Source organism: Petaurus breviceps, unplaced genomic scaffold (genome assembly GCF_028583685.1).
Source record: "Petaurus breviceps papuanus isolate PSGF00001 unplaced genomic scaffold, PetGlider_PUasm1.0 90897, whole genome shotgun sequence".
Classification (NCBI taxonomy): domain Eukaryota; kingdom Metazoa; phylum Chordata; class Mammalia; order Diprotodontia; family Petauridae; genus Petaurus; species Petaurus breviceps.
In genome coordinates this window covers 15,754,474-15,769,958 of record NW_027187374.1, presented here as the reverse complement: position 1 = coordinate 15,769,958, position 15,485 = coordinate 15,754,474, and the positions used below count along the sequence as shown (strand labels likewise).

The window sequence follows — 15,485 nt, the reverse complement described above, 5'->3', positions numbered from 1 at the left end:
AATAATGGCACTAATAAATTCTGATGAATTTTAAGCAATTTTGCCATGACTTCATAAATAACAATAGCTGACATTTGTAGACTGCCATATAGCACCACAGCAGTGATGTTAAATAGAAATGGGGGACACGAAACCATACATAAGGATCCCTGAAGGCTACATATTGACTTCAAAAACCTCAAATTAATATTTTGTTATGGCTATTACATTTTGCTATGGCTTATTACATTTTTAAGTATTTTGTTGAATATTTCCCAATTACATTTTAATTTTGTTCAGGCTGCACTCAGGAATGCTGCAGGCCACATATTACACTTCTACTCCAAAGACTTGAAAAATGTACACACATCTCATCTGATCCTCACATCTACCCAGTGAGGTAGGTGATAGATATTATCATCACCCCCATTTTACAGCTGTGGATATTTAGATTAAGTAACTTGCCCAGGGCCACACAGTTTGCTTCGGTCAAAGGCAGGATTCAAACTCAGGTCTTCCTGATTCCAAGGCCAGAGCTCTATACATTCTATTAGTTGTCTCTCTAGACACAGTCAAACAACATTTATTAAATACTTAACTATGTGCCAGGCTTGTGCTAAGTGCTGAGGACATTTTTTTAAAAAAGAGAAAATAGAGGCCTTCCAAAAAGCTTACATTCTAATGGAAGAGATAATACACATATAAGCAGGTTTTACAAGATACATGTAGAACAGATAGAAGACAATGTTAGGCGCGAAGGCACTGGCAGTAAAGAACCAGGAAAGACTTCCTAAAGAGGGGGTTGTTTGAGCTGAGTCTTAAAGGCCAGCAATTCTAAGAGGCACAGGTGAAGAAGGAGAGAATTCTAGGAAGGGGAAACAATTCCATACAAAGGCACAAAGAAAAAGATGCAGCAGCATGTGTGAGGAACAGGTCATACAGTGTGATTGGGCTATGGATGCAGAAACGGCAGCAATGTGAAAGAAGACTGAACAGAAAGGCATAAGGCTGTGAAGAGTTTACATATAAAGTATTAGGCTATGAAAAGTTTATATGTGGAGTGTGTGTGTCACACACACACATGCACAGAGAGAGACAGAGAGAGACAAAATTTATACAGGAAGCCACTAGAGTTTACTGAGTAGAGTGGCTAGGGGAACATGTTTAGATTTATTCATTTTGGTAGCAGTGTAGAGGATAGATTGTTATGGAGAGAGACTTGAACAAGGAAGACCAATTAAGAGATTATTATAGTAGTCCAAGTGAGATGTAATAAGGGTCTGAACTACGGTGGTGTCTGAATGGAGAAATATTATGGAGGCGCACATACTTACCTCAATTTCAATTTTGGACCATGAAACATGAGTAATCGTTGGGTCCAAATGAGATAAAACTCTAAGTGATGGGACATCTCAAAGGCTAAGGCTAAAAATTCAAGTACTTTTTCTACATACAATTCAGGAAGTGATGATGCAACAACCTCAACTGTAGGAAGAGGAAGAGAAAAGGCTAATATTAATTCTCTGAAAAACTCAGATTAGAAGAAAATAATCACCCATTTCAATTCCTCATTCCAAAGAAAACCAAATGTTAGATCTGATCATTTATGATTTAGCAAATGTTCACTGAATTTAATTTTTTAAATCAGCTGAAAAGTGAAAAATTGAAGAGAATTAAAAAAAAACTATTAGTACAGCTGATTTTTTTTTCCTCCACAGTAATAAATGACTGCAATGACTGCTTATCTTGACATTATCCAAACAACTCAAACATGACAGTCAGAAGCAACAAGAGTTTCAGGCTTACACATAATTTTCTATCCCATATGAGTGACACTCATTCCATAGCATTCTGCTGATTTTTAGTTAATGATGAAAACTATGAGTTTAAGCTTGATGCTTACTTTCATGACTGGGGACTGACTCAAGGACCTCTTGGATCAACTTCTTCTCATTTAATCGAAAGGCCATCATTATTGCCTTTGTGAATTCCTTCTGTCTCAACGTTGCACGTACACTGCTGGGGGTGATACTGATATCCAGTTCAAATGGATCAAAGACTAGCCCAGAGTCAAGAGAGTAGATAAGAAGGCCCTCGGTGGTGGTGGCTGCCCAGCATCGCCCTAGGGAAGGAAGAAGTCCACTAAATTCCCAAAGAGAAAATAATTCAGAGGTTCAGTAGTGTAAGGCAAAGCCTGGATGATTACTACCTACATATAATTTATGACAAGCTAAAAGATGGGTAACTTTTCAAGTCCTAAGAAGATGAAAAAGCCTCCAACATAGACATCAGACTATGTCTACTATGCACTGTCCCATAACAAACCCAGGCTGGCTGCCTTGATGAATTTGTGGGTCACAGAAACTTTCAAAGATTATCTAAGTTCCAGAAGTGTTGAACTGCTGGAGAATACACACTGATAAAATCAATGATCTTTGAAGTATGGTCCAAAACACACACTGGCTACTCAATATCCTAAAAGTCCAATTTCTATAGTACTTCATTCAGGTGAGACTTCCCTATTCCAATCCAGAAGAAATCAGAGTAAGGAACTTTAAAGTCATAAGATGCTACTGAGGAAAATGATAAAAATTGAAAAATTTTCTCTATATACAGTTCGTGATGGGGATAGAAACTACGAAGGACAGGCACTCATTTGGAATCTCATTACAATTTGTGGGGGACTAATGACATAAAAGCATAAAAGATAGTTTTAACCTGGCCGTTTACAATCATTCCAAAATTAGAATTTTAAACAATTTTGGAATATTACTTAAAACACTTAATAAACAACTGTTTATTAAATTCATACCATACAACCTCTATCCTTAGAGCTACAGTGCAGAACTAAATGAAGCAAAAATGAAAACAAAAGTGTCCACTACCCAATACTTACCACCTACAAATGTAAATATCCTGTTACATACCAAAATAGTTTGAGAAAAACTCACTTCAATGAATAGATTAGATGGTAGAGGTGCAGAAGTATTTATTGCAACTATGTAAATTAGGAACCAAAATTTTAAGATTAAAAATACCAAAATAAAACCAATAAACGCTCGTATTTTTTGAGCTGAAATCTTTTCTTGGTATGAGAGTGAGGAGACAGACATAAAAGCTGAAATCTTGTAGCAAATCAGCATAATTAGAGCAGGCCTCACACAGGAGAGTCTGTTTAAGCTACAAAGTAATCTAGGGATTTTAAGAGGCAGAGGTGAGTCATGGAAAGCAGAGGATAAACGTGGAAGAGGAACAAGACTGGTCCATTTTGGCTGGCAGTTGAGTATGTAAAAAGAGTCTGAAAGATCTGTAACGCTGAAGCCTGGCTTTTCTCAAGGTCATTGCCTAGAATCCACTTCCCCTCCTTATCATCTCTCAGAATCCCTTGATTCCTCCAGAGCTCAGTTCAAGTGTTATCTTTTGCATGAAAACTTTCCTGATCCCCTCAATCTCCTCAGCTGCTGAGACGTTCAGGAAAGAGACAAAATACCTCATATCTATTTTGTACATACTTACATAACTTAGTAAATGGAATAGAAGTTTCTTGAGGGCAAGGGCAGTGCCATTTGTGTCTTTGTACTGTCAGTGCCTAGCACACAGCCAAAAACATAGTCAGTGATTAATAAATGATTGAGGGACAGAAGGGAGTAACAGTCAGATCTATGCTTTTATATCACTATGGAAGGAAGACAGACTGGAAAGGGAAGAGATTTGAGGTGGCAAAATAGGAGGCTAATGAAATAGTCAAAGCAGGAGATGATAAGCACCTGATGGACAGAAGAGAACAGATATAAAAAAATGTTATTAAGGAAGAGATGACAAGACTTGGCAAGTGATCAGATATGTGGGGAGCCTAAGGAATCAAAGATGACAGTAAGGTTACAATTGCAGTGATGTGACTAAAAAGGTGATGGTACCCTCAACAGAAATAGAGAAACTTGGAAGTTTTGGAAGAGGGGTGAATTAGGGGTGAAGGTAGAGAGGGAAGGAAAAGAAAATGAGTCCTATTTTAGATATGTTGAGCCTGAGGTGCCTGCAGGTCATGCAGTTCACAACATCCAAGAGGGTGATAGTAATGCAGGATTAGAGCTCAGGAGAGCTCAGTGAGTCATCAGCAAAGAGATAATAAATGAATCCATGGGACTCGATAAGTTCAATAAGAAGAAAGACTTAAGAGAAGAAAAGTGAGCTCAAGGTATTCTATAACAGCATGACAGGAATGACAATCCAGTAGAGAAGACTGAGAAGGAACAGAGAGAGAGACAGGAGGAGAACTAGGAGAGAGCAGTGTCATAAAAACCCAAAGGGAAGAGACTATCCAGGAGAATAAGGCAGCTGGCAGTGTCAAAAGCTACAGCATGGTAAAGGATAATGATGAGAAAAGGTCATAGGATCTGACAATTAAAAGATCGCTGAAACCTGTAAGAGAGCAGCTTGAGTTGAAATATGAAGTCAAAAGACAGATTATAAATAGGTGAAAAGAGAGGAGAGGGAGTGGTGGCAACAATGTAGTTGTAGTTTTTGTTTTTTTCTAGAAGTTTTGCTGAGAAGAAGAAAGGTATAAAATGAGAGCTTGAAGGCAAGGTAGGTGCAAAGAAGGCAAAGAAAATTATTATTTTGTTAAGGATGAGAGATATTCGAATGCATTTGTAGATAACAGGGAAGGAACAGTATATAGGGAGAGCCTAAAGATAAGTCACAGAGAAGAGATGATTATGGGGTAAATTTGCTGGAGAAGAAAGGAGGTGTAAAGGAACATGAAAAAGTTGGCCTTGGCAAGGAAAAGGGTCACCTCATAATCAGAGACTGAAGTGAAAGAGAGGAGAAAGAAATGAGTGATATGAGAAAAGGAGGAAGGGAAAAGAGGGAATTCTTGACAAATGGTCTCCATTTCTTAGTCAAGTATGAGGCAAAATCCTTAGTGGCGAGTGGAGAGAAGTACAGCAGGTAATTTGAGATACAGAATCAATTAGGGAAGAATAAGAGGGGGCCCAGTTGGGATTCGAAAACATAAACACAAAAAAGAACAAGTCAACATGACTCTCTATCCCCATGCAGCAGGTGAGCAGGAAAAGAGGTAGATGGCAAAAGTAATCCAAGGTTGGGGTTTGGCAAGGCATAAACAAGACACAGGAGCAAGAAATGTGACAGTAGAAAAAAGTCTAGAGATAAGAGCTTGGGAGGGGAGTAAAGCCACAGCAAGGGTAATAGCCTGGGAACATACTGATAAGTAGAATGTCATAGTAAGGACAAAGAATAGGTTGAGAGTGAGTAAAGCAAAGGGAAAGATGGAATAACAGGTAATGAATGGCTAAAGGAATTTTAGATCTAGCATTACTAATCATCAAAGTGGAACAGTTGTAAATGAGGACAAGAGTAAGAATGGGATAATCCCAGTGTGTAGCTGAACCAGAATAGAAGTATATATCATGGCAGGTGAATGAATGGAGCAACTAGAAGGTTAAGGAATCTCAAGTCATTCAAGACTCCTAGTACAATGGCAGGAGTTGTGCTAGAGAGGAAGGCTGTGGGCCAGGTACCTAACTCCTTAACAAAGGAGAAAGACCTGAGGGGCCAGTCTACTAGAAAACAACCACCAGGATCTGGAACAGGTGATAAATTTGGGTAGAATTAAGTCCAAAGAGAGAGATGTTGTTGAGTGATGGTGGCGGAAGAAGAGTTTGGAAATAGCCAGGGGAAGCAGGGAGTACTCCAACTCCTCCTTGAGGACCAGTGTGGCAGGACGCATGACAGAAGGTACAGCTGGTGCTGGAAAGAAAAGCGAGGTCTCTGTGCATGACAGAAGATGGGAAGGAGCACATGAGGAAGAGGTCTAAAAAGAAAAAATGAAAAGAAGTTTGTTAATTATGCCATGGGAATTCCAGATGTGATGGTGGAAAGGGATCCAGAACTAAAATGAAACACTGAAGTGTTAGGGTTGAGGTGATGAGGATGAGAAAATAGACAGCAAGGGTTGGAAAAGAGGGTGGTTTACAGTAGGGGATTACATTTCACTCAGACTGGGGGAAAAAGGAGAATGTGGAAGCTTTTCTAACCATCAGGAAGCATCGAGGCAGAACATTCTCAGTTTCAGGTGCCTTCAGTTTAGTAGACAAGACAGTGCGTCTGTTCAGAGCCTGTGGCTGCCTCCTGTTCAGCTAGGTGTTATGCGATATGGGTTAGCCACCTGCTTCCTTCTTAGCTCTCTGTTCAGTGCACAAAGCTCAGGCCATATGTCCCTTGCCTGGGAAGTGGGAGACACCCATTAATCTTAACAGCCAGAGTTGTGGGACATGGATTAGTTAGCTCCATGCCCTCTGCACTCTAATCCATATTCCACAGTCCCACCAGACAATCCTTCTTAGGCACAGATCTAATCCTCAGTGCTCTGCTAGAAACCCTGTAATGACTTCTAACTGCCTACTGAATGAAGTTTAAGCTCTTCTCTTTAGCATGGCATGTAAGGAATGCCCTCTATCATCCCATCAACATCCAAACAATTTCCAATCTTATTTCATAGTACTTTCCACCACCAACTTTCATTCTTCCCGATTCCCCCCAGATTCCCAGGTCAACTCCCCATGTTTCAGGATATGTCCATGCCTCTGTTCACACAACTCCCATAACTCCATCTTCTAAAATCCTAAACATCCAGATCAAAGGCCATTCAAGACTTCTCATCTTCATCTCCTTCAGTAATGATCTTCTCCTTCACCCTAAATCTTGACTACCACTTGGTTTATAACTCTTATAGGCACTTAGCATGCTTTAACTTGTATTAAACTTGCCTGTGTACCAATCACACACTAGACTGTGAGCTCCAAAAGTGCAGACAGGAATGAAATTTTATTCAATCTTTCTATCATTTTCAACATCTAGTATACTGCTTTGTAAATAGCAGGTACTTTTAATGAATATCTGCTAAAAGTTATCCGTGACTTATAGGGGATTTACAATCTCAAAGATTCAAGCAAAGCCATCATCCTATTGCTAAAAAACATCTTATACTTTCCTACCTGTAGGAGAAAAATGAAGTGAGGTCACCCTGATTTCAGGCTTAAAGCGCCGAGAACTCAAGTCACCTGCAAAGAAAATAAAATAATTTCAGTACTTCAGTTATTGCGTAACACTCGCAATTACAGTAACTTCTCTTATTTAAACTGATGGCTTAAGAGTTTATAATATTATCTTGGGGCAGGTAAGAACTGGTTTGAATGACTTCATTAGTCTGAATACAGGCTCCATTTTCCTCTCAAATACAGATGGCCTAAGACACAAGGGCAACTAGATGGTACAGTGAATAGAGCACTGTGCTTAGAGTCAGGAAGAACTAAGTTCAAATTCAGTCTCACTGTGTAACCCTGGGCAAGTCACTTAACCCTATTTACCTCAGTTTCCTCATCTGTAAAATGAGCTGGAAAAGGAAATGGCAAATCACTCCAGTATCTTTGCCAAGAAAATCCCAAGTGGGGTCACAAGGAGTTGGACATGACTGAACAAGACACGAGTGATGCCTGCAGCACAATCCTAGCTATAAAGATACAGTTTAAACCTCACTGGTCAGAACAACAACATCAAATTCTAAAAGAGTCTGTGTCAGAGGTCCTTGCTGTTGCTACCAAGGCTCCAGATCTGTAGGTTCCAAGTGACGTCGTCAATCTCTCTCTGCCTGAATCCCCAACACCAACATTCATCCACTTTCTTTCTCTGTGCTAATCCCCATGAGTTCCTTTCTTCAAAGAGTGTGTACTTTCTTTGCAGCCCAGGCTCTGCTTCACACTTCTTTTTATTTTTATAGAGAAAGGACTCCTAGCTGGGACTAGTGTTTTGGGTCAGGCAGTTCAGTGTGGAACTGGAATTGAAATGCTTGAAGGAGGCAGTTGGTTACAGGGTGTGATGGAGCATGTGAGGATAGGGACAATGAGAATGAGAATGGCCTGTGTTAAGCTCCTCAGCTGGAATAAGTCCAAATCTCCATGTTGGTTTGTCATTCTAAGTTTCCCCACTAGCCTGACTTTAATATTGTAGAACAAAAAATTTATTTTTGCTTAATATAGTAATTTTTAAAATGTAATTTTCAATATATAAACGTATACTGTTTATTATTTTCCTTTCAAAAGAGAATCATCATATAGTACTTACATTCATGGCTTACATTCAGACAAAAGATGTAGGTAATTATGGAAGCTGATTACTAGAGAAGCTCATATACAAAAATTAAGAGGGCAAAAGTTAACACAACAGAAAAATTGAAGCTGGGGAAGAGGAGAAAGGGTTTTGCCACTTTTTCTGGTAGCTGGGGTCACAGTACAGGGACCCACACTCAAAATGGTATCTCTACCAGCTGAAAAATAGAGCCCAGAAAACGAATAACATCAATGGCATTTGTCTAATCAGAAACTCAAACTCAGTCTCTAGAGAAACATTAAAATGTCCATAGAAATTATATTTCTTAGTCTGTACTTTTCTAATCCCCTGTATAATATGTTTATAACATTAAGTTCTGATTTGTGAAAAGCAAATGTAACTATTCAGTATTTTGTTGTTATTTTAATAGAATAAAGTAAGACATGCCCACCTTGAATACTGCAGCACCAGTTAGGTTCAATTACACTCTGGCTCATTCAATTCAAAGCAGACCGTGGAGTTTAAACTTGTCTTAGAGCTGACAGAATAAATACATGCCATACCACAAGAAGCAAGGCGCTTTGCATGTAACAGGCACTACACACATTTAAGCTACACAGGGAGGCAAGTATCAAAGGCCTAGAACTAAGCGTTAGTTACTGTTTGTTCTGCATGTTACTGAATTTGCGATTGATTCCATTACATATAATGACATTTTACTACATATACCCTATACACACACTGAATGCTTTGGAATTCTATCTTTAAAGTTATGAACAGTGATTGACTACTCCACCCCTCCCAAAACCAAATAAATAAGAACTAGGTCTTAGAAGCTGCACTTCTGCTCTGGGTCCCAAATGACTGTGAATGGAACTTACAACTTTCTAGACTAATAATAACAGTAATGATGATGATGATGATGATGATGATAGCAATTAACATTTATAGAGTTATAACTATGGGCCAGGTGCTGAGCTAAGCACTTCACAAATATTATCTCTTTTGAGCCTCACAACAACCCTGGGAAGGTAGGTACTATTATTTGTTCTCATTTTACAGTAGAGGAAACTTAGATAGACAGAGGTTAAGTGACTTACCCAGGGTTACACAGCTAGTAAGTGTGTGAGTACAGATGTGAACTCAGGTCTTCCTGACTCCAGGCCTGGTGCTCTATACACTGAACTACCAGTTGCCCCACTCAGTAAGTGATCCCCAAGGATCCTAAAATCTCGTGATTTTGGACTGCCAGGCTTATATGTCCCAAACCAAAACATGACTATGACACACAAGTTCCATTTATTTCCATCATCTGAGCCAAAGGCAAGTCTTTTATGGAATTCCAAAAAAGACCATCAGTAGTTGCTGAAGCAATTCCAGTTCAAAATCTATCATGAACTAGACATGCCACTAGTAAAGTCCATTCTCTCATCTGGAAAATGCAGGTAAATTACCTTATTCACCTCACCAGAGTTTTGTCAACCAAGAAATATTCTTAAGAATGAACTACATGCCCATCTCAGCAATATATTAAGCACCATGATGTGGATAAAACGAAACTGTATTTGAGAGCTATAAAAATGTCAGTTCAACAGCATGGGGATCTCCCGATGTAAGAAGTCATTCCAACATTAAAAGTTTCTTGAGTCATGAAGAGGTTAAGCAACCTGGCCAGACTCAGAGACAGCATCGGAATCTGAGTCTCCCAGACTCCAAACTCCAAGCCCAGCACTATCCACAAAGCCATGCTGCCTCTAAATATATACAAGTATAGCATACTGTTATTAGCCTTAAAACTACAACCCAGGATATTCACCAGCAAATAGATCCAATTCAGCATAAAAAAGAAGGGCGCTTACAGAAATCTTAAGTTCTTAAGATTTTTACCTTTTCTTACACCTGGCAATGCCACAGCAATGCCTTCTTCATCTCCAGCATCTTGATCAATCAATGCCAGATTGCCAAATTCAGTTATTCTCCTGCGATCCAAAAATTCCTTTATGGAAAAGAGACAAAAGTAATCAAGTCTCAGGTCACAGGAACAGGAAGCATCCAATGGATCACCTACAAGAATGTGGGAATAATCCCTACAAGCATGTGAGTATTTCACACACTCATCTCACAGCTGAATAGGGACCTCAAAGGTAATCTAGTCTAAACTTTATATGCAGTGTGAATGTCCTCTCCTTTATTCAAAATAAGTAGTCATTTAGTCTCTGAAAAATTCTTCAATGGAAAACAAAGTACTTCTCTAAATGTACAGGATTCCCTGACCCTGTAACTCCACTCCTAATTCCTATAACAATATACATTTTCATTTCACTTATTTTAAACCCCACTGATCTTGGCATGGAGGGTGACTTTTAAAGGGTACACCAGTGAAGCACATAGTCTGGCAAATCTTCACAAGCTGCAAAGGCTCCAATTATGGAATTTGTGCCAGAATGGAGGTCTGTTGATCAAGGGTCCAATTACCAAAGTTCTGAAAGACTAATTACCAGATGGCTTTATTTGGATCATCACAATTCATGGAGACTAAAGTATAGAACGGATGAAATCACAGTTCTTTTATCTATTTTGGTAACTATTTCCCCATTACATTTTAATCTGGTTTAGGCCACACTCAGGAGTGTTGCAGGTCACATGTGTGACATATCCGCTCTAAAGAACATAAAAACATGTTCTATACATTATGTCATTTGATCCTCCCACACCCAGTGAGGTAGTCTCCCTGCCTCAAGTCCCTCTCCACTGAAGCTCATCCTCCACTTAGTCAAACTGATCTTCCTGAAGCACAGATCTGACCATGTCACCCCCACTCCCACCCCTATTCAATAAACTCCAGTGTCTCCCTATCAACTCCAGGATTAAGCCTTTCATAACCTGACTTCTCCCTATCTTTCCTATCTTCTTTTACCATCTCCCAGCTCTGGACATTTCCACTGAATGTCCCCTTATGCCTGAAATGCTCTCCCTACTTGTCTGCCTCTCCAGCTTGAAAGAAACTTCAAGTCTCAGCTAAAATGACATCTTCTGCAGGAAGCATTTCCCTTAATGCCAGTGATTTCTCCCTGAGACTATTTCCAATTTATCCTGTATAAATATTGTTTGTACGTAGTTGTTTGCATGTTTTCTCTCCCGTTAGACTCAACTCCTTGAGAGGAGGAAATGGTTTTGCGTTTCCCTGCATCCCCAGCACTTAGCACAGCTTAACAAATGTTTGTTGACTTGATCTAACAATACCATACCTATGGCATTTTAAAGTTTTCAAAGAAAAAATTGCTATGAGGTAGAGAACATAAGTATCATTAATCCCACTCATGAAACAGAAACATATTTAAGTAACTTGACAAATCATACAGAAGAGATATTCAACGAGTATGTTGAACTGAATGTTCACCCTTTCCCCTTCCCTGACCAGCCTTATTTACAAATAACCAGAAACAAAAAAATCATGTCTCAGGAAATACTGCTCCCATGTTGAGGCTCTAATGGAATTAGGACACCGTGTATAAGACATTTATAATCCAGAGTGTACCTGTGCAGCATTCTTTACTAAACAGAATCTGTTTTCTCACTAATCTGGTGAAACATCAGTTGTTTTAAGTAATCCCTGTAAATCTGGGCCTAAGTGACTTTGTTGCCACATAGAGTGAATCTGCCAGACCACAATAACCACACCAAGGACAAGGAAGACATAGCATTTTCCCCACTCTGGCTTACCTCCATTGCATCCAAGGAGTAATTACAGGATATCTCAAACTTTTTCATGAGAATTTGTTCCTTAATGTGATAAATACAAACAAACTTGGACATTCCTCCGGCCAGAATGCACTGGCCATCTGCTGAATAACATAGAGTGGTGAAAGACCTAAAGGAAGAGATGGAAGTTCTCTAGACTGTTTTACTGTTCCTTCCTCCGCACCAGCGGAACCTTTTGAAAAATGAAACTTTTAGAAAGGACAGAGAACACAAATCAAGGCCTTTAAAAAATGTTAAAAAAAAAAAAACATTTTTTTTTTTGGTGTTCCAATTCATTACCCAAACACACACCATGCTTTGCTCCTTCTGAGGGTATGAGCACCTGTTGCCCTACTTTATCTTTACCTGTCCTTTAAGGCCCACTGAGGCTTCTCTACCATCCAAACTTCTCTCTGTCCCTCAAACCAAGGTCTCTCTCTATCCCCCATCTCCACACCACTGCACAAGCCTCTCCAGCTCCTGACAGAGCATTTTCTTTTTTTTTTTTTTTGCTTTTTGGAGGGGGGAAGGCAGGACAAATGGGGTTGACTTGCCCAAGGTCACACAGCTGATAAGTATTAAGTCTGACAGAGCATTTTCACTGCCTACACCCTCCTGTCAGGAATTTTCTCCTGCCTCCTCTTTGCCTTTTTGCTTCCCTAACTGCTTTCAGATAGACTCAGCTGAAGTCTATCTTCTGCAAGAAGCCTTCCCACAACCTTCTTAACCTCAGTGCTGTCCCTCTCTGATGAGCTCTAATTTATCCTGTAGATCCCTTGCTGGCACATGGTGGTTTGTATATTATCTCCCCCTCAGACTACATGCTTCTTAGGAGCAGGGACTGACTTTTGCTTTTCTTTGCCTCCTTAGTGCTTAGTGCAACGACCAACACACAGGAGATATTTAATAAATGCTAGATGACATATCCAATCAAGTAGGTAGTATCTGTATCCACAATATAAAGAAATTCAGGGCCGCCTTTCCAAAGAGAGTCAGGGCCTTCTTTCCAAAGGCAAAATAACAACTTTAATTAAACAGAACTAGAAAATGAAGTGGAGTGGGATGAAAAATGCAAGGGATCCCCTTCCTCAACAATCCACTAATCAAGTCCTTCACTATTACAAAAAGAAATAGCTACAAGCTATCAAGAGAACATAACCAGAAATGCATTACCATGCATTTGACATAAGCTCACTTACTTAGCTTACTCTTCCTTCTCTCAAACCATTGTCTGGGGGACTGGATCCAAATAAGATCAGAAGCTGGGCCACTAGACATTTTTTTAAAATGAAGTTAAACTACCCAATCTAGGTCCAGTGCTTATCATAATTTCACTTTTTGTCAATCTTTTCAGCTTTTTATTATGCAGTAATTATATCCTATCAGAATGTTGTAAGGAGCAATGAAAGGAAGAAATGCTCTGAACTTTGCTTTATTAGTGGCTTTGATAAGAGTGCAAAGTTGAAGCTAAAAACCTAAGAGAATTTTTATTCATTTGTTTTAAATTCTCTGAAGATTTTATACCAAGAACTCAAAATCTGTATGGTCAGGACTGACACATTACTTTTATATCTATACTTTTTCTCCCTTAGTTTCCTAGAACTAAGAGAGTATGAGAAGGGGGGAGGAAAAACTGAGCAGGCTGTTAAATTTTCCTCCAAGGTTGATTCAGTTTTCTAACTTGTCTATCAGGTGATTATAATGATGCACATCACCAACAATTAAAATCACATTAAAGATCATCTAGTCAAAACCACTCCCTTCCCCTTTAAGAGAAGGAAACGAAAACCTAGGGAAGTGCAAGTTACTGACATTTCATTTATCATTCATTTAGTTACAAAGCCAAGCCTAGGACCAAGGTCCCCTGACTGCAAGTCCAAAGATCTTTCACTCCATCACACTTAAGGTGAGGAAGACTGGAACTTAAGAATACTTTGGAAAACAAAGCAGTGTCTATGCAAAAATGCAGCACATTTTTTTTATCCATAAGGCAAAGAAAATGGAAATAGGATTTTCAAAGTAAAATTATAATTTTTTCCTTCTAGTACTAATTGCTCAGAAAGAGAAGAATGGCTATAAATCACTAACCTGGTGTAATGGGAATGCAAATTTGGAAGATCTTCCCTGTCCCTAGGCTAAAATGCACCAGAAGCCTGGGGAGGGAGGCTTGTTTTTCAGTAGATACTTCTTGATTGGCCAGTGAGTCAATAAGGTTGTTACATTCTCTGAGCCAGGAGAAGGCTATATAAGCCCTGATGTGTAGCTTTGTTTTGGGACTCACTTTGAGAAGTGTTCTGTGATTTGATCTGAATTCTGGGAAGCCATTGTTGAGAGTCCCCCGGCTTTGAAAAACCCAGATGTGGAAACCCAGATGTTGACTGGGTATGGATGTAATGGTTGGACAGTTTGGAAAGCTGTCTATTTGATCTGTTAATGTCTTGATAATTCTGTCTGTATATTTTGAAGTTTGGGGTGCTGACCTTTTTCCCCTGAACAAGGTAAAAGATATATGTCTGACTGATTAAAGTAAGCTTGTTAACCCATTTTTGAGTTGCTTTCCTTTAACAAAGCAGATCCAAGAACCTGTATGGGCAGCAAACCCTGAGGATGCGCTTGGGGTGCTTGCTGCTACACCTGGCCATTTGGGGCATCATCTTAAAGCCATTTATTACAAATAATAACTCAATTTTACATAGTGTTTGAAGACCAGCAAAGTGCTTTCCTTTGTGGGTGAGGTAGATATTACACACATTATCCCCACTTTACAAGATGAAGAAATAGATGTTCAGCAAAGTTAAGTGGCTTATGCACAGTCACGTATTCCAACCCGGGTCATTTCATGACTCCAAGTTCAGCACTCTTTCCGTTAGATAAACACTGCCTCCCATAAACCAGCACATCAGGACATTCACCACATCCCAGCTCTGTTTCCATGCATCAGTCTCCAGGGGAGGATACACTTACTTTCCCTTGGCTGCATGTTTGGCTGTTATCTTGTCCAACTCTTTTCTGCCCACTTTCAGGTCATGCCTACACTCAATAGACCCTGTCTGCACAGCATTTTCATGGTCCCAGAAAGAGATCTGTGAATTCAATGTGGCCACTGCCAGTTCAACACCATCTGGCCGAAAAGTCACAGCTAGAACTGAAAAGAGAAAGAACACAAACTCAGTAAGAGGATCCACACTAATCATGCTCTCTCTGTGGAGGAAACAATCTAGTACAATTTGTTTATTTATCAACCTTGAATTTGTCCTAGAGCACACCTAGGTAGTTTCCCTAACCTCACTACTCCTAAGAGCATATTAAACTTATCTGCTACATGTTCATGCTGCATGTTACCCAGAAAAATGTATGCACTCTGAGGGCTTTGACCCAAATATTCTACTTCTAGGTGTATGGTGGTAAAGAACTTGCAAATAAATAGATGTCCTAACTGGGGAATTGCCAAACAAATGATGACACTTAAGTATAATGAAATATTTACTGTTCTGTAAGAAAAAAATGAATATATTTAATAGAGAACAGAATGGAAGACAATGCAAACTGATATAAAGTGAAGGAGAACCAGGAAAATAATATACACAACTACAACAACGCAAACAGAGGGGGAAAGAACCCTGAATTGTAATACATGA

The 15,485-nt window shown here is 39.4% G+C and overlaps 1 protein-coding gene across 1 annotated transcript in view; it reads right to left on the bottom strand.

Moving 5' to 3' along the window:
- The window catches only part of LOC138151526 (periodic tryptophan protein 2 homolog), a 45,173-nt gene that overhangs the window by 3,991 nt on the left and 25,697 nt on the right, over nt 1-15,485 (bottom strand). The window contains exons 11-16 of the mRNA XM_069075085.1: nt 14,812-14,992; nt 11,830-11,977; nt 9,994-10,102; nt 6,996-7,061; nt 1,883-2,101; nt 1,314-1,464 (exon numbers count right to left, since the gene is read on the bottom strand). Coding sequence (XP_068931186.1) covers nt 1,314-1,464; nt 1,883-2,101; nt 6,996-7,061; nt 9,994-10,102; nt 11,830-11,977; nt 14,812-14,992 — 874 coding nt within the window. The remainder of the gene's footprint in view (nt 1-1,313; nt 1,465-1,882; nt 2,102-6,995; nt 7,062-9,993; nt 10,103-11,829; nt 11,978-14,811; nt 14,993-15,485) is intronic.